The sequence below is a fragment of the Mustela putorius genome, unplaced genomic scaffold (genome assembly GCF_011764305.1).
Source record: "Mustela putorius furo isolate JIRA1106 unplaced genomic scaffold, ASM1176430v1.1 tig00000196_pilon_pilon_pilon, whole genome shotgun sequence".
NCBI classification, from domain to species: domain Eukaryota; kingdom Metazoa; phylum Chordata; class Mammalia; order Carnivora; family Mustelidae; genus Mustela; species Mustela putorius.
Window position 1 is genome coordinate 1,020,804 of NW_025421310.1, and position 22,014 is coordinate 1,042,817.

Sequence of the window (22,014 nt, forward strand, 5' to 3'; positions counted from 1 at the left end):
TAAGGAGAAAGAAATTTTAGGTGTAAAAAGGTAAAGAGGCAATATTTTCGCTATTTAATAGGACTTGTTTTCCAACCTCAGAGAACCACATGAAATACTTCTATAAACAATTAAGAGAATTCAGTGTGTTAACAGGCTAGCAGGTAAGGATGTAGAAATGAATTCCTTTTTTTTAAAACCAATTATTTTCAAACACACAGGCAAACTTTGAAAAAATGTAACAGAAATAATCCTCACTTACATAGGAAAAACAAAAAAAGGTAAATGTATGTAGGAATACATAACTAGATTTGTGAAAGGCCTGCTTTAGGAACATTCATTTGAGGATAAACATTAATATTCCTTTGAAGGACACAAAGGAAATCTTTTTTAAAAATATGGGAAAATAGGGGTGCCTGGCTGGCTCAGTTGGTAGAGTGTGGGACTCTTGGTCTCAGGGTTGTAAGTTCAAGCCCCATGCTGGGTGTAGAGATTACTTAAAAAAAAAAAAAAAAAAAAAAAAAATTTTTTTTTTTTTTTTAAAAGGGAAAATAGACCATTGGGATGGGAAGACTCAGTTTGTTTGTTTGTTTGTTTTTAATAAGATTTAATTTATTGATTTGACAGAGAGACACAAAGAGAGAGGGAACACAAGCAGAGGGAGTGGGAGAGGGAGAAATAGGTTTCCTGCTGAGCAGGGAGCCTGATGGGGGTTCGATCCCAGGACCCTGGGATCATGACCTGAGCTGAAGGGAGAGGCCTTAACTCACTGAGCTACCCAGGTGCCCCAAGTCTCAGTATCTTAACAATAGCAGTTACTCCTAAATTAACTGCTGTGGAATTCTAATAAAAAAGCATTGCTTGAGGAGCACCTGGTGGCTCAGTCAGTCAAGTGTCGGGACTCTTGGTTTCGGCTCTGGTCATGATCTCCCGGTTGTGGAATCCAGTCTCCAGCCAGGATCCATGCTGGGTGTGGAGACTGCTTGAGATTCTCTCTCTGCCTGGCCCCCACACACTCTCTTTCTCTCTCTCTCTCTTTTTTTTTTTTTTTTAAAGATTTTATTTATTTATTTGACAGACGGAGATCACAAGTAGGCAGAGAGGCAGGCAGAGAAAGGAGGAAGCAGGCTCCCTGCTGAGCAGAGAGCCCAATGTGGGGCTCGATCCCAGGACCCTGGGATCACGACCTGAGTCGAAGACAGAGCCACCCAGGCGCCCCTCTCTCTCTCTCTTTAAAAAAAAAAAAAAAAAAAAAAAGTTTTGTTTTGTTTTTTAAATATTTTATTTATTTATTTAACAGAGAGGGAGAGAGCAAGAGAGCACAAGCAGGAGGGCCAGCAGGCAGAGCAGGCAGAGGGAAAAGCAGGCTCTCTGCTCAGCAGGGAGCTGGATGTGGAACTCGATCCCACGACCCCAGGATCATGACCAGAGCTGAAGGCAAACGCCTAACAACTGAGCCACCCAGGTACCTCTCGAAAGAAAAAAAAAAGAAAAGAAAAGAAAAGCGTTGCCTGAAACAACGTAAGCTGACTTTGAGGCTGACTAGTAAGAGAAACAAAAACAGCCAAAGATACTCTGAAAAAGAAATGTAACGAGGGTTAGCACTACCAGATTTAAAATAATGTAGTCAGAAAATGAAAAGCACAGTTTAGTATACCTAGAAGCATCTTTAAACAAAGTTAGTGGGGAAAAGCTGGACTGGTTATTAACTGGTGTTAGAACAATACCAGTTTCTTTCTAAAAAAGAAATTTTGTATCCTTACCTCCTACAGGATAGATTCCAAGTGGCTCAAAGACTCAAATATACGCCAACTACACATACCTCCTCCAAGAAAACCTTGAGATTCAAAATCTTCCCCGTTTAAAAGAAAACAGCAAACAAAAGCAAAAAAAAAAAAAAAAAAAAAAAAAAAAAAAACCCACAAAAAACCAACAAACAATAAAAAACAAAAAAAATCCCAACAACTCCATACCAAAAGGCTTTCAGGATAACCAAATGCAAATGACCAACTGGGAAAACACACCTGTAACTCACATTACAAGCTATTCTATCATATCACTGTTACACAAATAGCCCTGGAATCAACACGGAAAGGGCAAAATTCTTCAGGACAGAAATGGATAGAAGCTATGAACAGTTCATGGAAAAGGGAATATACAGAACTCTCAGAAGAGATTTTTCAATCCTAAGAGAGAGGCAAATTAAAAAACTCATCCTGTCCAGGCGCGCCTGAGTGGCTCAGGTCATGATCTCAGGGTCCTGGGATCAAGCCCCGCATGGGGCTCTCTGCTCGGCAGGGAGCCTGCTTCCCCCCCTCTCTCTGCCTGCTGCTCTCCCTACTTGTGATCTCTCTCTCTCTGTGAAATAAGTAGATAAAAATCTAAAAAAACAATTTTTTTTTTAAAGAAAAAACTCATACTGTTGGGGCGCATGGGTGGCTCCCTGGGTTAAGCCTCTGACTCCTGGTTTTGGCTCAGGTCATGATCTCAGGGGCCTGGGATTGAGCCCCTGGGAGTCTGCTTGAGATTCTCTCTCTCCCTCTCTCCTCCCTCCTCCTGCTAGTGTGCACATGCTCGCTCTCTCTCTCTCAAAACAACAACATACTACCTTTCAAGTATATAGATTGGAAAAATCCAGACCATTGGTGGCTTACTATGTCAGCGAGACTGGAAGGAAAGGTCCTTCGGTTGCTGGCAGAAGTGGAATGTGGTACAACATGTACGGAAGGCAACTTTGCAGGATCTATAACATTTCAAATAAGTACCTTTGGCCCAGAATTTTGAATTCTGTAAATTCACACTATGGGTATTATATATAACAAAGAATCTAAGAAGCTGCTGATTATAAGCTGCTCCATCATTTTATGAAAGTTAAGGGAGGGGGGCCTGGGTGGCTCAGTGGGTTAAGCCTCTGCCTTCGACTCAGGTCGTGATTTCAGGGTCCTGGGATTGAACTCCGCATCAGGCTCTCTGCTCCGCGGGGAGCCTGCTTCCCTCTCTCTCAGTCTGTCTGCCTCTCTGCCTACTTGTGATCTCTATGTCGAATAGATAAAATCTAAAAAAAAAGTATAAGAAAAGAAAGTTAAGGGGAAAATGCTGTATTATATCATCAAGGGGCACCTGGGTGGCTCACTTGATTAAATGTGTGACTTCAGCTCAAGTCTCGATCTCAGTGTCCTGGGATCAATCAAGTCCCCAGTTGGGCTCCCTGCTCAGCAAGGAGTCTGCTTCTCCCTCTGCCCCTCTAGCCCCTGCTTGTGTTCTCTCTCTCAAATGAATAAATAAAATCGTTTTTTAAAAAAGATTTATTTATCTGACAGAGACATATCACAAGTAGGCAGAGAGGCAGCCAGAGAGAGAGGAGGAAGCAGGCTCCCCTTGGAGCAGAGAGCCCGATGTGGTGCTTGATCCCAGGACCCTAGGATCATGACCTGAGCTGAAGGCAGAGGCTTTAACCTACTGAGCCACCCAGGCGCCCCAATAAATAAAATCTTTAAAAAGAAATCTAAAGCAAAAGATGGGGAACCACCCAAAGGCGTGGTTCCTGGATAAGTAAATTACAGCATAACCAGCCACAGAATGAAACAAAATGCAGCTCTAAAAAAGAATGAGGAAACCTAGTTGTTTGGAAGGATCGTCAAGATACCTTCTTACTAGAAAAGTAACTTATAAATCAGTAAATACACCAACTTTTGTGAAGAAATGAAAAACAAAAAAACAGACACCCCTCCCCAGCCAAATACCCAAATTCGCATTTGCTTGTGTATACCTAAGGACACTGCAAAGACAGAAGAGGCACCTACAGATGTGGGTTGTGGTACTGGATGGAGGGGACAGGGAGGGAAGGCTTTTCAGCATGTATTTTACTTTTGGGGATGTGTGCATACATTTGCCAAAAAATAAAACAAAACAAAACCCCACCTTAAGTAAAAATTAAAAATGAAAGAAAAAAATCCAGAAACTTCAGAAACTCTCGAACACGTAATTTATCACGTAATATATACAACAGTTACATTGTTCGCCACTTGAAATGCCTCAGAAAACACAAAATCACCTTAGACTAAAACCTGACGCGAGGAGAGCGCAAATTCTGACAATTTCAAGTTCTCTTCCGGGGGCTTCCAGTCTGTCTACAGGGTAACTCAGCTGTGACTCCTTCTTGCTACCATGAGTATCTGACCATTTCTCTCCTCATCACCGGCTCTATTATGGCCAATATTTCACACCGAGTCTCAATTGCAGGAAACCTCTCCTTCATGTTGGGGAAGCAGTTTTTCAAAGACATTTCCACCAAGCAGGGTCAAGAATGTTATCAGTCGCAAACCCAACGTCACAGAAGTCACGAGGCTTTGAATCTTTTCTCTCTCCTTCCTGATGCTTTTTCCTGATAAACCTCCCTTTCCCCACCCCGACGAGGCATGGGCCTTATCTCCTATACACGGACTTCTTACAAGGCCGCGACACGGCCGGCGCCAAGTCTCACTCCCCTGCACGCAGGTCCGTCGCCAGACTACTCCCTACTGATAAACTTATCACAACCGAGTTCTTCTATCAGAGGATTGATAACCTCAGACGCGGTGAGAGCTATAGTAAACGTCAAAATGTCAAAATCCATCCTCTGGGGATTCCGCTGATACTCGGCATCGAACGCGGCTTCCCGGGCTCTGCAGGCTTCCACAAACCTCCTGCGGCGTTCTTCCAGCTCCTGGATCCTGCCCGGGGCGATCGGGTAGTGTTCCAGATAGTGGCGGAGGAACTGCTGGTAATTAATTCCTAAAACACTAAGCGGGTGACGCAGGCGGAGGTACGGCAGCGCAGCGAGGCCCGGACCGTTCGCGGGCCGGGACCGGAGTCTGGCCTGCGCGCCCTCTTCCTCCGCCGGCCCCGCCAGCTCGCGGGCGACCGCCGCCTCGCGGGCTTCCCCGGCCGCCGCCGCCGCCGCCGCCGCCGCCACCGGACCTTCTCGGGGCTCCGTAGGCCGCGCCGGGGCCGGCTCCCGCCTCCCGCCGCCTACCTCCGCCTGCCGGACGTCGCGGTGGCCATTCGCCGCGTCCGTCTGCCGGATACTGCTGTCGGCGGGCAGTTCGGACATCTCGGACCGCGGGGGCAGCTCAGCCGCTCCCAGAAATATTGCGGTAAAGGGAGAGCGCGACTACCGGCGTGCAGCTGAGTGCGCATGCGCCAGCGCGTGCGCGCCAGGAAACGCAGGGCGCGATCCCGTGTGCGCGAGCGCAGGGCCTACGGCTCAACCCAGGCGCACTGCGCACGCGTCGTGCCCGGGCACCCGCTCTCCGCCAGACGCCACCTAGCGGTCGGATGTGCCATCACAGCTGAAACTGCCGTGGGGGGTGGGGGGTGTAACCGAACGTCTGAGGGCGGAGCCATGTATTCCATTTGGACCAGTTTAACGTTTACAAGGAAAGTCCTACAAGACTGCTTCTTGTTGGCTTTCCCAAGATCCCATCCAAGATGCTTCACTCAAAGCTTCTTCTCCCATGATTATAATGCCCCACCAACAGTGCGTCCGGCGGGCCCCTGGATCTGTCCAGTGTTTCAACAGAATTTGTGAACAGACCCAGGGCCACCCTTTATTCCAGACTCCGGTCGCTCTCCAGCCGCTGGTGCAGCCTCAACCCTCTGTACAGCCTCAACCCTCGGAACCATCTCCTCAGCTACCCTCTGCCTCCGGGGCCAACCAACACCGGTTTTTGAGCTCAGCTCCCTGTTGCCAACCAACCATGAGCTGTCAGGTTCGCCAGAATTACTCCACCGAGGTGGAGGCCTCCGTCAACTGCCTAGTCAACATGCATCTGCGGGCCTCCAACACCTACCTCTCCCTGGGCTTCTACTTCGACTGCAGCGATGTGGCTCTGGAGGGCTTGGGCCACTTCTTCCAAGAGTTGGCCCAGAAGAAGCTCGAAGGCGCCCAGAAGCTCTTGATGTTGCAAGAACAGCGCAGCGGCAGCTCCCTCTTCCAGGACGTGCAGAAGCCGTCCCACGACAAGTGGGGGAAAGCCCTGGACGCCATGGAAACCGCTGTGGTCCTGGAGAAGAACCTGAACGAGGCCCTTTTGGATCTGCACGCCCTGGCTTCCTCCCGTGCGGACACCCATCTCTGTAACTTCCTGGAGAGCCACTTCCTGGGCGAGGAGGTGAAAATCATCAAGAAGATGGGCGACCACCTGACAAACCTCCGCAGGGTGTCCTGCACCCAGGTCGGGCTGGGCGAGTATCTCTTCGAAAGGCTCACCCTCAAGCGTGACTGTCAGCCTCTGGAGCCCAGCGACCTTTGAGGGGCCCCTCTAACATCCCTTTAGTCCCGGGGCTTCTGTCTGGGTTTGTCGGAGCAGCCAGCAGCCAGGCAGCTTTTTAACCACCTGGGAGAGGTCCTCCCCCAAGCTGTAGACCAAATGGAAACAATAAAGCATTTTGCAGGGGAGAAAGAAAGAAAAAAAAGCCGCCTGTATTGTATACCAAAATAGTCTAGATTCGTGGGGTTTTTGGCGGGAGGAGGGAGAGGGTGTTTTTTATTACTTTCCGTTTATTCATTTGTTTATCTTCCTCACAACAATCCTCTGAACTACTAAAGCTTTCTTTTTTTTTTTTTTTAAGATTTTATTTATTTATTTGACAGAAATTACAAGTACACCGAGAGGCAGGCAGAGAGAGAGAGAGAAGGAAGCAGGCTCCCCGCTGAGCAGAGAGCCCGATGCGGGACTCGATCCCAGGACCCTGAGATCATGACCTGAGCCGAAGGCAGCGGCTTAACCCACTGAGCCACCCAGGCGCCCCTACTAAAGCTTTCTAATCATACTCCCTTCTTGTCTTTAACATTTCTTTGGCCACTCTTGGCCATTTTTTTTTTTCTAAATCGTATCTGTGCAGTATAACATAGAAAAGTATAGAAAATATACGGCGGGTTGATTGATCAGAAAGCCAACATCCACGTAACCACCACTGGAAATTGATTTTTTTCTTTCAATTTTTTAAAAGATTTCGTTTATTTAGTCAACAGACAGAGATCACAGGTAGGCAGAGAGGCAGGCAGAGAGGGAGGGGGAAGCAGGCTCCCTGCTGAGCAGAGAGCCAGATGGGGGGCTCTTATCCCAGGACCCTGAGACCATGACCTGAGCCAAAGGCAGAGGCTTAACCCACTGAGCCACCCAGGTGCCCCTGGAAATCGATTTCTAACATTCCTGAACCCTTCCCCCTGCTTCACTGTCCTGTCCTTCCTATCCAGAGGTAACTACTATCCGGGTATTTACAGTGATTGCTTCCTTGTTTTGCTTTTTGTTTTACTACCCAGGGGTGCATTCCTGTATTTTAGTTTCGCTTATTATTTTTTTTAATTTTATATACTCGTGTCTGGTTTCTTTTCTTTTTTAAAAGATTTTATTTATTTATTCGACAGAGAGAAACCACAAGTAGACGGAGAGGCAGAGAGAGAGGGAAGCAGGCTCCCTGCTGAGCAGAGAGCCCCATGTGGGACTCGATCCCAGGACCCTGAGATCATGACCTGAGCCAAAGGCAGCGGCTTAACCCACTGAGCCATCCAGGCGCCCTTGTGTCTGGTTTCTTTCACACAACATTATTTTTATGAGATTCCACCATGTTTTCCATTGTTTCATTGGTTATAAATAGTTCATTTTCTTTAAAGATTTTATTTATTTATTTGACAGAGATCACAAGTAGGCAGAGAGGCAGGCAGAGAGAGAGGAGGAAGCAGGCTCCCTGCTGAGCAAAGAGCCTGATGTGGGGCTCGATCCCAGGACCCTGAGACCATGACCCTAGCTGAAGGCAGAGGCTTAACCCATTGAGCCACCCAGGCTCCCCTTTATAGCAGTTTTTTTCTTAAAGATTTTATTGATTTGTCAGAGACAGCACAAGCAGGTGGGGAGGGGCAGAGGGAGAGTGAGAAGCAGGATCCCCACTGAGCAAGGAGCCCCATGTGGGGCTCAACTCACAACCCTGAGATCATGACCTGAGCCAAAATCAAGAGTTGGACGCTTGGCCGACTGAGCCACCCAGGCACCTCACTGTGTCCTAAATTTAAAAGGCTCTTTAAAACTAAACTATTATTAAAACTTAATGTTGGTAACAATTATAATAGATATAGAGCTGGCCTAAAACTTCATAGTTCATCCAAGAAGTCCCCAAGAGGTCTTAGTCTCTATGAAAAGGTGACCCTGGGATTGCTAGGAACAGTGGTTCTCAAAGTGGTCCCCAGACCAACAGCATCAGTACACTTGAGAACTTCTTAAGACGTCTGTTTATGGATCCCAGCGCATACCTACTGAATTAAAGTCTGGAGGTGGAACCCAGTTGTGTTTTACAAGCCCTCCGGGTGGTTCTCATGCACACTAAAGTTTAAGAACCACTGGCTATAAAAGATCTTTCATCGAGACACCTGGGTGGCTCAGTGGGTTAAGTATCTGCCTTTGGCTCATTCAGGTTGTGATTCTGGAGTCCTGGGATTGAGCCCCACATTGGGCTCCCTGCTTCTCCTTCACCCTCTTCCACTCCCCCAGCTTGTGCTCACACACTCTGTCAAAGAAATAAACAATCTATTTTAAAAAATATATTTTATTTATTTATTTGGCAGAGAGAGATCTCAAGTAGGCAGAGGCAGGCAGAGAGAGAGGGAGGAGGCAGGATCCCCACAGAGCAGAGAGCTCGATGCAGGGCTCGATCCCAGGATCCTGGGGATCATGACCTGAGCTGAAGGCAGAGGCTTTAACCCACTAAGCCACCCAGGCACCCCAAATAAACAAAATCTTTAAAAAACAAAAGATCCTGGGGTGCCTGGGTGGCTCCGTGGGTTAAGCCTTTGCCTTTGGCTCAGGTCATGATCTCAGGGTCCTGGGATTGAGTCCTGCATCAGGCTCTCTGCTCAGCAGGGAGCCTGCTTCTGTTGGGGTCCGTTATCAAGGGAACAAGACTGAAACAAAGTGAAAGTTTTGCAAAGCTTTATTCTCTGCCAAGCATTAGAAGTCAGACTGACTGGCCAGGGCCACCTCTGATGAGAGTGAACCCTTCCCAATCTCACAAGCAGGTTTTATAGGGCATAACCGCAGACCCTAGGTATGTGGCTTCTATTGTTAAGGCATTTACTCCTGGAATCGATACCTGGAACTTATACCAGGAACTACTGGGGCATTTATTCCCGGAATGAAGTCTGTGGAGGTAAACAACAATATGGCTACCTAGGCAATATGGAGTCGCTCTGGCTAAGCAGGCCCTAATAGTTAAACAGGTCTTAAAATCAAATTGGCCCTAATATTCCCCCTTTTTATTTGGAGATTAGTCAATTCCTTGACTTTTCAGCCAGTTTTATGTCTTCCTGTTGTAAGGGGTTATATTGAGTTTGTAGGACTAACATTTTTATTGCCCCAATTCCTTTTCTTGTACAAACGACATTAGGGCGTTAATACCCAGAAGCAGCATTCCTCTCCCAGGGCTACGCAGAAATCCTCCCCACTTTTTAAGGAATAATATGTCAAGCACTCTTCTATTCTGCATTTAACCTTGAATTTTTTTGAAGCAGGCTTCCTGCTGAGCAAGGAGCCAGATGTGGGACACTGGGATCATGACCTGAGCCAAAGGCAGCTGCTTAACCAACTGAGCCACGGTGTCCCCTTGAATGTTGTTCTATCGGCTGTCTTTTTGATTTTCCACTGGGCTGTTTTAGGCCTGTGAGGTGTCCCCTGGCTGCTGCTGAGTAGGAAGAGGGTTAAAAGTGACCAAGTTAGGGGCGCCTGGGTGGCTCAGTGGGTTAAGCCGCTGCCTTCGGCTCAGGTCATGATCTCAGGGTCCTGGGATCGAGTCCCGAATTGGGCTCTCTGCTCGGCAGGGAGCCTGCTTCCCTCTCACTCTCTCTCTGCCAGTCTCTCTGCCTACCTGTGATCTCTCTCTGTCAAAACAAAAAAAAAAAAGTGACCAAGTTATAAAACCTTTTTGAGTATTAGTTTTAGTCCACAGTTGGTGGGGTCCACTGGCAGTGGCTCCCATTTCTGGAGGGTGTCCTTGCTTTTGGCTCGTTTGATGTGACACATGTGAATCCAGGCCCTGACGCCTTTTACTTTTACTGCCGTGGGTGTGGTCAGGATGACAGTGAATGGTCTCTTCCAGCAAGGCTCCAAGTTTTTTACTTGGTGGCAGCGTATCCAAACCAAGTTTCTGGGTTGGTAAGGATGTAGTTCTATTCATAAGACAGACTGTAGCGCTTGCAGTGACTGGAGTATAGACTGATCAGTCATTTCCGCTAGGGCAACCTCTTGCTATTTCAAATAGGGTGAACTTGTTTAAGTAGGGTGTACATCGCGCCCTAAGGAGGGTGAAGGGAAGAAGATCTACCCATCCACCGCCAGTTTCCAGAATTGACTTTGTCAAGGTCTCTTTAAGAGTCCGGTTTATTCTCTCTACTTGTCCGGAGTTCTGGGGCCAGTAGGCACAGTGTAGTTTTCAATTATTGTCCATGGCCTTAGCCAATGCCTGTGAGACTGAACTCACAAATGCAGACATTAGAGAACCAGCAATGTTTAAATTAACAGATATAACATTATAATATTCTAGTTTATTTAGTCCCATGTTATTAATTCTGGTTTAGTCTGAATGCAGCTTTTACTTAGTTCTGGAAATTTTTATCCATTTCAATTTTAGGATTTTAAACATATCAAATACCTGTATTTGTCCTGAAAGTCCTTTATATGAATCTCCTTTAAGGTAAAACTTATTTTACAAGAGAATTAAAACAATTATAAGTGACAAAAGCTCAGAATAGATATGGTTAAAGAACTGATGAGATGAGAGTTTATAATTTAACTGGCAAAAAAATCAGGTTACTTCTGTGACACATAATATTTCAATAATTACAATATCAAGTGATGACCTTATCAAAAGGTTAAAACTTTAGGAAATGCATAGACTCTCTATAATAGTTATAGCATTTATCCAAATGTAACCCAAGGTTTATCATTGGTTTAGCAGTACTTCCTGAGTAATTTAGCATACCAAGGAAAAGCCTTATTAGTCAAAGAGATCTCATTTACAATTTAAATCTTGTTGACAATTGCTAAAATATAAGTTTTAAAGCACATGCCTAAATAGGATTATGGATGTTTAAGATCTGATAAAACAAAACATAGAAACTGGTTTCTCTGGGCAGGCAAAGAGAAAACCATTTACATTTTCTTCTTAACAGCAGATCAATTAATCTAAGAAAACTTTGTTTTTTTGAACAGAGAGAAAGATTTTTTTATACCAGTGTCTTTTTAGTTTACATAATAGTCAACATTTACTTGAATGGATCACCAATATAGATTTGCCATGACACAGGGCTTTAGTCTTCCTTCCTTAAATACTATGTCTCATTTGAACAGAAACATTTTACAGGAATAGATTTATTAGTCTTTTTTCCCTTCTTGTGAAGGGAAAACTGATCTAATATGGTCAAATTTTCAACATATTTCATTGTTTCCTTTCAAACCTATAAACCAAGGCAAAGAAAAGTCACTTTCCCCAATCCTTCTATGACTTAGTCTTACTGTCAGTCAACTGCCTTCCCTCTGGTTTTTCAGACAGCATTAAAACTTTTAATAAAAGGGTGCCTGGGTGGCTCAGTGAGTTAAAGCCTCTGCCTTCAGCTCAGGTCATGATCCCAGGTTCCTGGGATCAAGCCCTGAATTGGGCTCTCTGCTCAGCAGGGAGTCTGCTTCTCCCTCTCCCTCTACCTGTTATTCTGCCTGCTTGTGCTCTCTCTCTCTCTGTCAAGTAAATAAATAAAATCTTAAAAAAAAAAACAACAACTTTTAATCAAAACCTTACGGCGTTTTTCTTTTGGTTGTCCAGAATACATGGAGTCATTTCATGTGTTTTTGCCACTTTGACGTGCTACATTTTAAAATTTATTTTAGGGACACCTGGGTGGCTCAATGGGTTAAAGCCTCTGCCTTTGGCTCAGGTCATGATCTCAGGGTCCTGGGATCTATCTCCACTTTGGGATCTCTGCTTGGCAGGGAGCCTGCTTCCTCCTCTCTCTCTCTCTGCCTGCCTCTCTGCCTACTTGTGATCTCTGTCTGTTAAATAAATAAATAAAATCTTTAAAAAAATTTCATTTTAATCTTAGTCCGTCCTGACCATACTTAAAATTTCTTTTCTGAATATTTTCCTTCACAAATCTTTTACAACTTTTTTTTGCATCCAGGTTTTGTCCCAAGCCATTTTCTTCTAAACAACCATCTCATTTAGGACAAAATTACCTTCTATTACCTTCAACAAAATGTATTTCATTCCTTATACCTTTCTTGCATATCTCCTACTTTTTTACATACAGAATTGCTTCCTTTATTTCATCAGTCTTAGTTATAATTAGCAGAATTTTCTATTCTATAAATACTTCAGTCTCTAGTGATGGCTAAATATTAACCAATTGTGATCTGTTATAACAAAATTTTTAAAAATTGATTTATTTGTCAGAGAATTAGAGAGAGTACAGGCAGGCAGAGCGGCAGGCAGAGGCAGAGGGAAAAGCAGGCTCCCTGCACAGCAAGGAGCCCGATATGGGACTCAATCCCAGGATACTGGGATCATGATCTGAGCCGAAGGCAGTCATGGCTGCCACCCAGGCAACTGAGCCACCCAGGCATCCCTATAACAGAATTTTTTAGATGGCAGATTTATGAATCAGTTAAGCACAAAACATATTTACCAATAGACTTAAATATTCTTAGTTTCTTTGTGGTAAGAAACCAAAAGCACAAACCTACATCAAGTACTCAATGCTTTAGCATTTTATCCCATTTGATGTTCATAATTTAATTCCATTTGTCATCCAACCAAAACTTTAAACTTTCAGGTTACCAAAGACTTTGAAAGCTATTTTAACAATTACCCATTAAAACTTTGAGACAGACAATTAACCATCAGTTCAGTTATTTTTTGCTAACAGATTTTAATAAATAACATGAGCTTATTTGACCTTCAGTAAACTTTAATTGAAGTTTCACATTTATTGCTGTAACTTTAAAGACATATCTATCTTTTTTTTTTTTTAAGATTTTATTTGTCAGAGAGAGAGAGAGAGAGAGAGAGAGCACGCGTGAGTGAGCACAGGCAGAATGGCAGGCAGAGGCAGAGGGAGAAGCAGGCTCCCCGTTGAGCAAGGACCACGATGCAGGACTTGATCCCAGGACGCTGGGATCATGACCTGAGCTGAAGGCAGCCGCTTAACCAACTGAGCCACCCAGGCGTGCCAAGACATGTCTATCTTAATTAAACCAACAAACTTAACTTAGTTCAAATACTGATTTACATTCCACCTTGACCCACTCCACTTTTAATGTTTACTGGAGACCCAGGTGGGAAGATCTGGAGTGGGGGTATGTTAGGTCCAGGGGCTGCTCTTCTTGCTCCTTGACAGTGAAGAGAGAAGGAGCCATAGTGCAGGAAGCACTGAGGATGGTCTAGAGGCCAGTTATGCAGGCCGCACCCAAGTTGGTGCAGAAACAGAAGGGGGAGACAGAAGAACAAAGTGCTGCCAGAAGGCAGAGAAAGGGTTTCCAGTTTTAGAGCTCATCAGCTTCAGCAGAGGAGCAGACGCCATGCTTTCCCACCAGCAAGCGGGGAGGGGTTAGGCAGTCCATGTCGGGCCAGAGAAGACAGGGAATTTCCCTGAAACAAAGGGAGTTTCAGCACTGCTTGAGAATATTCCTTAAAGTCTCTGTCTTGAGTTATATTAACCACAGTTGGCTCCAGCTATAGCCATTAACACAATAAATGAGTAAAAGTCAGAGTCCCTTTACTCCCTGCTTACCCCATTCCTTCAAACACAACAAACAACATAATAGACAATGAAAAGACAAGACAAAGACAACCACAGATCCAGTGGCCAGTGAGGATTTTCTCGGTCCCCTGCAAACACCCATTGGTGGGGATTCTCTCCATCCCCTGACCGCCTAGGGGGGCCCATACCCCCTGGCAATCTCCCAGTGGAGGGACGGGGCGTCCCCACATCCACACCAGCCCTGGGGAGCAAAGCTGCTTCCAGCTTCTCCCCAGTGGGCTATACCCTGGAGCTCCACAACCAGACAGATAGACAGACCAGATCTCGCAAAATAAAATCTCTATATCTTACCTCCATAGGCTTTTCCCAGAAATCTGATGCTGGCTCATTTCTCGTCATTTGGTCCCGGATGAGCCCCCAGAATGTTGGGGTCCGTTATCAAAGGAACGAGACTGAGACAAAGTGAAAGTTATGCAAAGCTTTATTCTATGCCAAGCATTAGAAGCTAGACTGACCTGCCAGGGCCATCTCTGAAGAGAGCGACCCCCGTCCCCAGTTCACAGGCTGGTTTTATAGGGCATAACCGCAGACCCGAGGTACGTGGCTGCTATTGTTAAGGTGTTTACTCCCGGAATTGATACCTGGAACCAATATCAGGAACTACTGGGGCGTTTATTTCTGGAATGAAGTCCGTGGATGTAAACAACAATATGGCTACCGAGGCAATATGGAGTCACTCTGGCTAAGCAGGCCCTAATAGTAAACAGGTTTTAACATTAAATTGGTCCTAACACATCCTCCTTTCTCTCTGTCTGCCTCTCTGCCTACTTGTGATCTCTGTCTGTCAAATAAATAAATAAAATCTAAAAAAAAAAAAAAAAAAAAAGCAATTGGCATTTGCTCAGAACTCTCTTTGAGACTTCAATGGTCCCAAATGCAAACTCCTTAACAGAATTTACAAGGACGTCTATGATTTAGGCTTTGCTAAGAACTTCACCCTTGTCTGCTGCTGCCTCTTCTGAGAACAACAGCCTGGTAGGGGGTACGATGAGGGGCTTTTCCATGCTCCCTGTCCCCTCTCTCCCTGCTCTGAAGGTCTCCCCGGGAGCTACCCATGCACAGAGTCCATCATTTGGCTTCTGGATTCCTTCATCTTACCAACCTACTCTTTCTCCCAGCACCCCATGTGCTTCCTCTTTTGCCCTGAGTGGAATTTCTGGACATTTTATCCATTTTCTGTTTTCTTGACTTCTGTCTGTTTCCCTTCACTGTTGAAGCTCAGAGATTGTCTGGGATCTCTGCTTTATCCAGAAATCAGCACAGCATCAGGCACAGAATCAGTTCTTAATGCACAAGTACTGAATGGATTACTGGAAGGTGTGACGTGGAGGGAGGGATTGGGCAGGGGCCTGATTACATTAAAATCTTGCTTAAATAGGAGCTCCCTAAACCCAGCAGATACACAGACGAAACTCAGGAGGTCGGAAAACAGAGCTGAAGTCAACGGGGATAATATGGCAGGTAAGCTGGGGGCAAAGGCGAAGCATAGTAGTGAGGTGCTAGAGGGTTGTGGACAAGCAGAGGATAGTGGGTGAGGGTTTGTTGTAGCCTCTTGCCAACACCAAGTGGCCAGTTTGGGAAACCACTGGGTTGTACCAACAGGGAGCACTGGAAAACGCTTTATAACTGGACTCCACCATTAGCCGAGAGATTTTGTTTTTCCAAGTTCTTTCTTTCTTTCTTTCTTTCTTTGACAGACAGAGATCACAAGTGGGTAGGCAGAGAGAGAGGAGGGAAGCAGGCTCTCCAGCTGAGCAGAGAGCCTGATGCGGGGCTCAATTCCAGGACCCTGGGATCATGACCTGAGCTAAAGGCAGAGGCTTTAACCCACTGAGCCACCCAGGTGCCCCTCCAAGTTCTTTTTAATACTTGCTACTGTCTGACTTTCAGATGTCAGCCATTTGGTGTGTGTTCAGTGAGGAAATTCAACTGAGTACATTGTTAAGATCGCGCTGGCTGTATTCGACGATTTGTGAATCAGGCAACATCCAATCTAGCCAACAGAAAGGACCTCTGGGGAGTTGTACTAAAGGAAGACTTTTCTGGGTAAAAAGGAGCAGGGAAAGAGGAAGTGAGACTAGACAAACAAGCCGATTGGTTATTGCAAAGTTGGTTTCCTGCGGGGGCTGGCAGGGGTCTACCAGGTGGTTCCCTGACTAGTGGTGATCAAGTAATTCCTGACTGGTTTTAAGATTCCATCCTTGGGAGAACAGAAACTAAGTGTCAGTATGGTGATATGGGGATTAGCATGAGCCACTCCATTTTGGGCCCATTGTCTTGTTTTTAACGGTATAAAATAGTACTTAATATTTGATCCATTTCCCATTTTTTTATTACCTAGTGAAACTGAGACTCCTTGCGCTATTTTTCTTTTTTTGAGAGAGAGAGCACGCACAAGAGAGTGCACTGGGAGGGACAGAGAGAGAAGGAGAGAGAGAATCCTAAGCAGGCTCCACACTAAGTGGGAGGCTAACTCAGGGCTTAATTCTATGACCAACCCTGAGCTCATGACCTGAGCAGAAGAGCAGAAATCAAGAATCAGATGTTCAGGGGCGCGGGAAGCCTGCTTTTTCCCTCTCCCACCACCTCCCTCCCCTGCTTGTGTTCCCTCTCTCCTTGTCTCTCTCTGTGTCAAATAAATAAAATCTTTAAAAAAAATAAAAGAGTCAGATGTTCAACCGAATGAGTCACCCAGGCGCCCCTCCCTGTTCAATTTTAAAGTCCATTCTGCTTTTCTCTTGTGTGAATTCTCCACTTACTGTTTTTTATTTTCTAGGATTTTTTTTCTTGAAGCTCAGGAGAACTTTTTTTTTTTTTAAGATTTTATTTATTTATTTGACAGAGAGAGATCACAAGTAGGCAGAGAGGCAGGCAGGGGGGGGGGAAGCAGGCTCCCTGCTGAGCAGAGAGGCCAATGCGGGGCTTGATCCCAGGACCCTGAGATTATGACCCAAGCCGAAGGCAGAGGCTTAACCGCTGAGCCACCCAGGTGCCCCTCAGGAGAACATTTTTGTTGTATTTAGAAACTGATAATTTCTCTTATTTGCTGAAAATAAGTTCTCTCATCTGTGGTCTGTATTTTTCAATTTACTTAAGACTTCTATTGTCCAAATATTTTAAATATTGATGTTATGATATTTATATTTTCCTTTTGTTATTTATTTTGAAAGCCTAGTTGAGGGGCACCAGGGTGGCTCAGTGGGTTAAAGCCTCTGCCTTCGACTCAGGTCATGGTCCCGGGGCCCTGGGATCAAGTCCCACACTGGGCTCTCTGCTCAGCAGGGAACCTGCTTCCTCCTCTCTCTCTGCCTGCCTCTCTGACTACTTGAGATCTCTGTCTGTCAAAAAGATAAAATCTTAAAAAAAAAGAAAGCCTAGTTGAGAAGTGTATTTCTTTCTTTTAAAAAAAAATGATTTTATTTATTTATTTGAGAGAGAGAGAGAGAGAGATAGGAGCATGAGAAGAGGGAGGGTCAGAGGGAGAAGCAGACTCTCTGCTGAGCAGGGAGCCATAAGTGGGACTCAATCCCCGGACTCCGGGATCACGACCTGAGCTGAAGGCAGTAGCTTAACAAACTGAGCCACCCAGGCACCCCTCTTTTTTTTTTTTTTTTTAAGATTTTACTTATTCATTTGAGAGAGAGAGCACACAGCCACGTAAGTGGGGAGTGGCAGAAGGAGAGACAGAAAGAATCCCAAGCAGACTCCACACTAAGCATGGCTCTGACACAGGGCTTGATCTCACGACCCTGAGATCATGACCTGAGCTGAAACCAAGAGTTGGGTGCTCAAATGACTGGGGTACCCAGGCACCCCTTTAAGACTTTAGTTTTTATTTTATTATTTTAAAAAAGATTTTATTTATTTGATAGAGAGAGAGCACAAGCAGGGTAAACAGCAGAGGGAGAGGGAGGAGCAGGGAGCTGGATGTGGGGCTCAATCCCAGGACCCCGGGATCACGACCTGAGCGGAAGGCAGATGCTTAACCGACTGAGCCACCCAGATGCCCCAACTTCTATTCCTTTTCTTAAGAAAAATGTTTCTGTTCGTTCATTTGTGGTTCCTCCTCTTTCTCCTGCTTATCTTTTCTGTCTCTGTGTCTTCCTCCAAGGTCTTCTAAGCCCCCCCCTCCCTTTGTGTTCAAAGACACTCTGAGAAGCTGCGAGAAATCCCTGACTGACCTCTTTCTTGTCTTCACAGTGGGGTGGTTAGTGGAATGCTGACTTTTTTGTATGTATGCCTTTGTGTGCCTCCCACATATATAGAATCTTCCATGGAGAATGGACCAAATATTGCTAGATGACATGGTTTTACGTTAACATTTTAAACACCAGTAAAAAAAAAAAAAAAAAACCCTCCCAATTTGTACCTATGATGCGTCAAGCCGGTAATTAGCAGACTTGCTTTCTGGATACTCCGTGTCTTCCCCAAAGTGAGTGAATTATATGGGACCGTTTCACTGATAGAGAAAAGAGGGAAAGAGTGACAGAGCTCATAAACAGAGTAATCAACATTCTTTCTCAGGTCACTAAGCTTCACGCCTACTTCCCTAACTGGCCTCGTTAATAAACGGCCGAATCAACAGCTTCAGGATCTCACGCACCGACCAGTGTAGACAGCAGTGGCCCAGAGCCTATTGCTGATTTCATGGTCTCGGACACTCAAACACTCTCTGAATCGTATGAACGCCAATGAATCCCAGGTCGATGTCATGTCCCTGTGTTATCCCAACAAGGACAGCTATCTTTTCTCCCACTCGTCTGGTTCAAAATTTTTCTAGGCTATGAGTTTCTAGCATATTCCTCTAGAACAAGGGGACAGTTACTTGCCCTTAAATCAGGCTTAAACCATTTTCTAGTAGGGGACACTCAATTTCAGGGACACAGGGCAGCCCCAGCAAGATGGTGAAGTGTGAGTCAACTTTTTAGACCAAGCTCTCAGCTCAGGCTCAGGTCAGGAGTTTACCTTGGAGTATGTGTGTGTGTGTGTGTGTTTAAATGAAAGCTTTTGTCTATCCTTTTTGCAGAAAATCCAAGGTATGCTCGCCGGGGCCGCACACAATTCACTGTGGAGCAGCTCCAGGCCCTGAAGCGTGTGTTTGAAGAGACCATGTACCCAGACTGGACAACCACGGAGGAGCTCATCTCCATTACTCATCTCGATGAGTCTGTAATAAAGGTACGTCCCTGCAGACGTCTCTAGCTAGCACACCTAACCCAGAGTGTCACACGCACTTGTAACTCGCACATCATGTAATTCCTGTTTATGGAACAACTGGTACATGTCAGGACAGATGTTCTGTATTTTTTTTCTTCCTACCACCTATTTCACTGAGGAACACTAAGGTTCACAGAGACTCCTCCAAGGGTTATAAACACAAGAGCTGGAATTTGAATCCAGACCTTTCTGACTCCAGAACCACAATGCTACAGGGGACCTTTTGGGGATGGATCTCAGATCATCCCCTCGGGGTCTGTTCCTGTTCATTTCTAGGTTCTCCTTAATCAGGACGTTCACAGTCCTCTAGATGTCTTGCGGCTTCTCATAGTCTCAATCTTCAGAATTCTCTCGAAAAATGCAGAACATTTATAAGACAGAAGCACCTTGCCTTATCCCCTCCCGATCTGGCGTTTCAGTGCTCTGTCCTATCCCACCCACTGCAAGCACGATCTCACGCTCCCTTTGCCATCTGGAACTCAGGACCGCGGGGGACAGACGGAACGTCCCTTGTTCACATAACTGAAGAGATGAGAGACTAGCCTTCTCATGCCAAAAGAGCCCAGTCCCCGGGAACGTGCGGGTTCCCTGTTGGACCCACCCCACTTTATTAACCTTCTCCCCTCCTCTCTCCCCAGACTTGGTTCAAGAACCAGCGCGTCAAAAGGAAGAAAGAGCAGCAATCAAATGGATCAAATTCATCACGACAGGCACCAAACCCGACCACTCCGGGCAAAGAGGAGGAGGAGCCCTCCTCACCTGTAACTTCAGCAAACACTCATCATCACAAAAGACCCGGCATTTCAGACACCCCTGACCATGAACTGCCTCAGTCCTCCAAGAACGAGCAACCTGGTTCCTCCAGATGGAATTCATTTTGGGATTCACAGCCTGCAGATCTCCAAGATCTATGTCTGGGGGACTCTGATCCTCCCTGGGCCTCCAGTCCCTATGACATCGATCAGTTTACACAGCTCTATGCCCTACCTGGGGATGATGGTCCCCACAGTTTGGATCAGTACCTCTCCCCCACATGGCCCAGGTGAAGTGGTATGGCTGACATGTCCATTTATCTGTTTATTGAAAAACAGGTGTGTGCTGGAACAGGTGTTCCGTGATCCAAATCTTGACCAACCGAGCGACATTTCCAAACGTGTTTAATGGGTTAGTTTAAGTTTAAATGGATCAGAGCCCAGCAGTCCATCTGGTTCTGTAAGGAGAAAGAAATCTCTCTACCTGGGGCTCCTGGGGGGGCTCAGTTGGTTAAGTGGCTGCCTTCAGCTCAGGCCATGATTGCAGGGTCCTGGGATCGAGCCCCACCTTGGGCTCCCTGCTCAGTGGGGAGTTTGCCTCTCCCTCTCCTCCTGTTCATGCTCTCTTTCTCTCTCAAATAAAATCTAAAAAAAAAAGATATATCTTAAAAAAAATAAATTGCTCTACCTTTCATCATTGTTCTGTCCTGTGAGTAGTATCCTTTCAACCAAATTCAGTATCAATGACAGTCATAGGTGCCTGTAGAATGGTAGCAGAAACCAGCTAGTTTTCCTTGGGTGTTTGCCTGTCCCAGCGGAGTTAGCTCCATGAAAGCACCCCCAACAAAAGTCAATACCATGTGGACTGAGCACCGGTACCCGAGGGACCATCTTCTCTCTGTAAAAAGGTTGCAGTAGCAAAAAAGTAGTAAAAAAGCACCTGGGTGTCTCAGTGTGTTAAGCCTCTGCCTTTGGCTCAGGTCTTGATCTCAGGGTCCTGGGATAGAGCCCTGCATCTGGCTCTCTGCTCAGTGGGGAGCCTGCTTCCTCCCCACCCCCACCCTCCTCTCTGCCTACTTGTGATCTCTCCCTCTCTTTCTCTGTCAAATAAATAAAATCTTTTAAAATAAAAAAATAAGAAAAATTAAAAAGTTGTCTTGACATCAGCAAGATGATGGGTTAGGAGGTCCCAGCACTTGTATCTCCAGAAAAACAATGATTTAACAAGGTACTTATGGGTGAAAATAGCTCAGAGAAGAGTTCCGGAGTACGAGCCCAAGGCCTCTGTAGAAAAGCACAGAAAGCATTCTACGTGTGTCACTTCAACCCCTAGTCCTACAATTTGCTGCCAAGGGGGATCCCCTTGGCGGAGATACACCCCTCCCCCTACTCCACTTGAGAAAAAAAGGAGAAGATTCCAACAGCTTTCACCATGAGGACCCAAGTGGGGTCAAACACCCAATGTTCGCCCACGCTAATCCCAGCTGAGGAAGGTGCCTAGAGTCCATGCCACTAAACTGAGCTCCTGTTGGAGGAAGGCATAGGAGGGCATAGAAAGGAGGGGACGGCTGTTCGACCCATGCACTGGACACCTGCATTCAGAGGCCCCTTGGCCCCTCTATTGTCCCTGGACCGGGCATTCCACTTGCCTTTCCCCAATCCTAATGTAAATTCCCTCGTTTATTAAACCTTCCACGCACCAAGCTGGGGTAGTCTGCCTCTTTCTTTTGTCTCTCCTTGCCCTTTCTGTACGGTAGCCAGTTTCAAATCATACCTGGCAAGCTCCCGTGGAGCTTGCAAGCCAATGTGCCTGGGAGCTGACATTTCCACCCCATCCACACAGGCCCTGGCCCACACATGAACATCCGCACCCTTGTTGGCTAGATGGTTATTAAGAAATGGGGTGAATAAAGAAAAGAAAAGAAAAGAAAAGAAAAGAAAGGGGTGAATAAACCAGAGGTCCCGATGGTGGGACTCTGACTGGGTAGTGTGACCCCGAAGGGCACCAAACAATGTCCTGAGAGCTTGGGACAATGGGTGTAGCAAGACCAGGGCGCCTCCCTGTCGGTCCCCTTATTTTGCCTAACTCCAGGGTCACCGCCCACATTTGAGCACTAGGGGGCGGCATTCGCACATAACCTGCAAGACGGTGCCCGTGATGGTGCGGTCCCCTATTCCCTCTTCTGTGGGTGGGCAGTACTCCTCCCCTACAGGCAGCCGCTGCTC

The 22,014-nt window shown here is 46.0% G+C and overlaps 3 protein-coding genes across 3 annotated transcripts; 2 read left to right on the forward strand and 1 right to left on the reverse strand.

The window, feature by feature from the left end:
* Window positions 1–3,947: 3,947 nt before the first annotated feature.
* On the reverse strand, window positions 3,948–5,178 carry EID2 (EP300 interacting inhibitor of differentiation 2). Its single transcript, XM_045076809.1, has one exon. It carries the CDS (start codon window positions 5,069–5,071, stop codon window positions 4,490–4,492), a length of 582 nt encoding a protein of 193 aa, XP_044932744.1. The 5' UTR covers window positions 5,072–5,178; the 3' UTR covers window positions 3,948–4,489.
* A 48-nt stretch (window positions 5,179–5,226) lies between these two features.
* LOC101691864 (ferritin light chain-like) lies at window positions 5,227–6,426 on the forward strand. The gene has a single exon (XM_045076808.1). It carries the CDS (start codon window positions 5,475–5,477, stop codon window positions 6,270–6,272), a length of 798 nt encoding a protein of 265 aa, XP_044932743.1. The 5' UTR covers window positions 5,227–5,474; the 3' UTR covers window positions 6,273–6,426.
* An 8,847-nt stretch (window positions 6,427–15,273) lies between these two features.
* LEUTX (leucine twenty homeobox) lies at window positions 15,274–20,082 on the forward strand. The gene is made up of 3 exons (XM_045077254.1): window positions 15,274–15,280; window positions 18,846–18,997; window positions 19,675–20,082. Exons 1-3 carry the CDS (start codon window positions 15,274–15,276, stop codon window positions 20,080–20,082), a joined length of 567 nt encoding a protein of 188 aa, XP_044933189.1.
* Window positions 20,083–22,014: the final 1,932 nt, after the last annotated feature.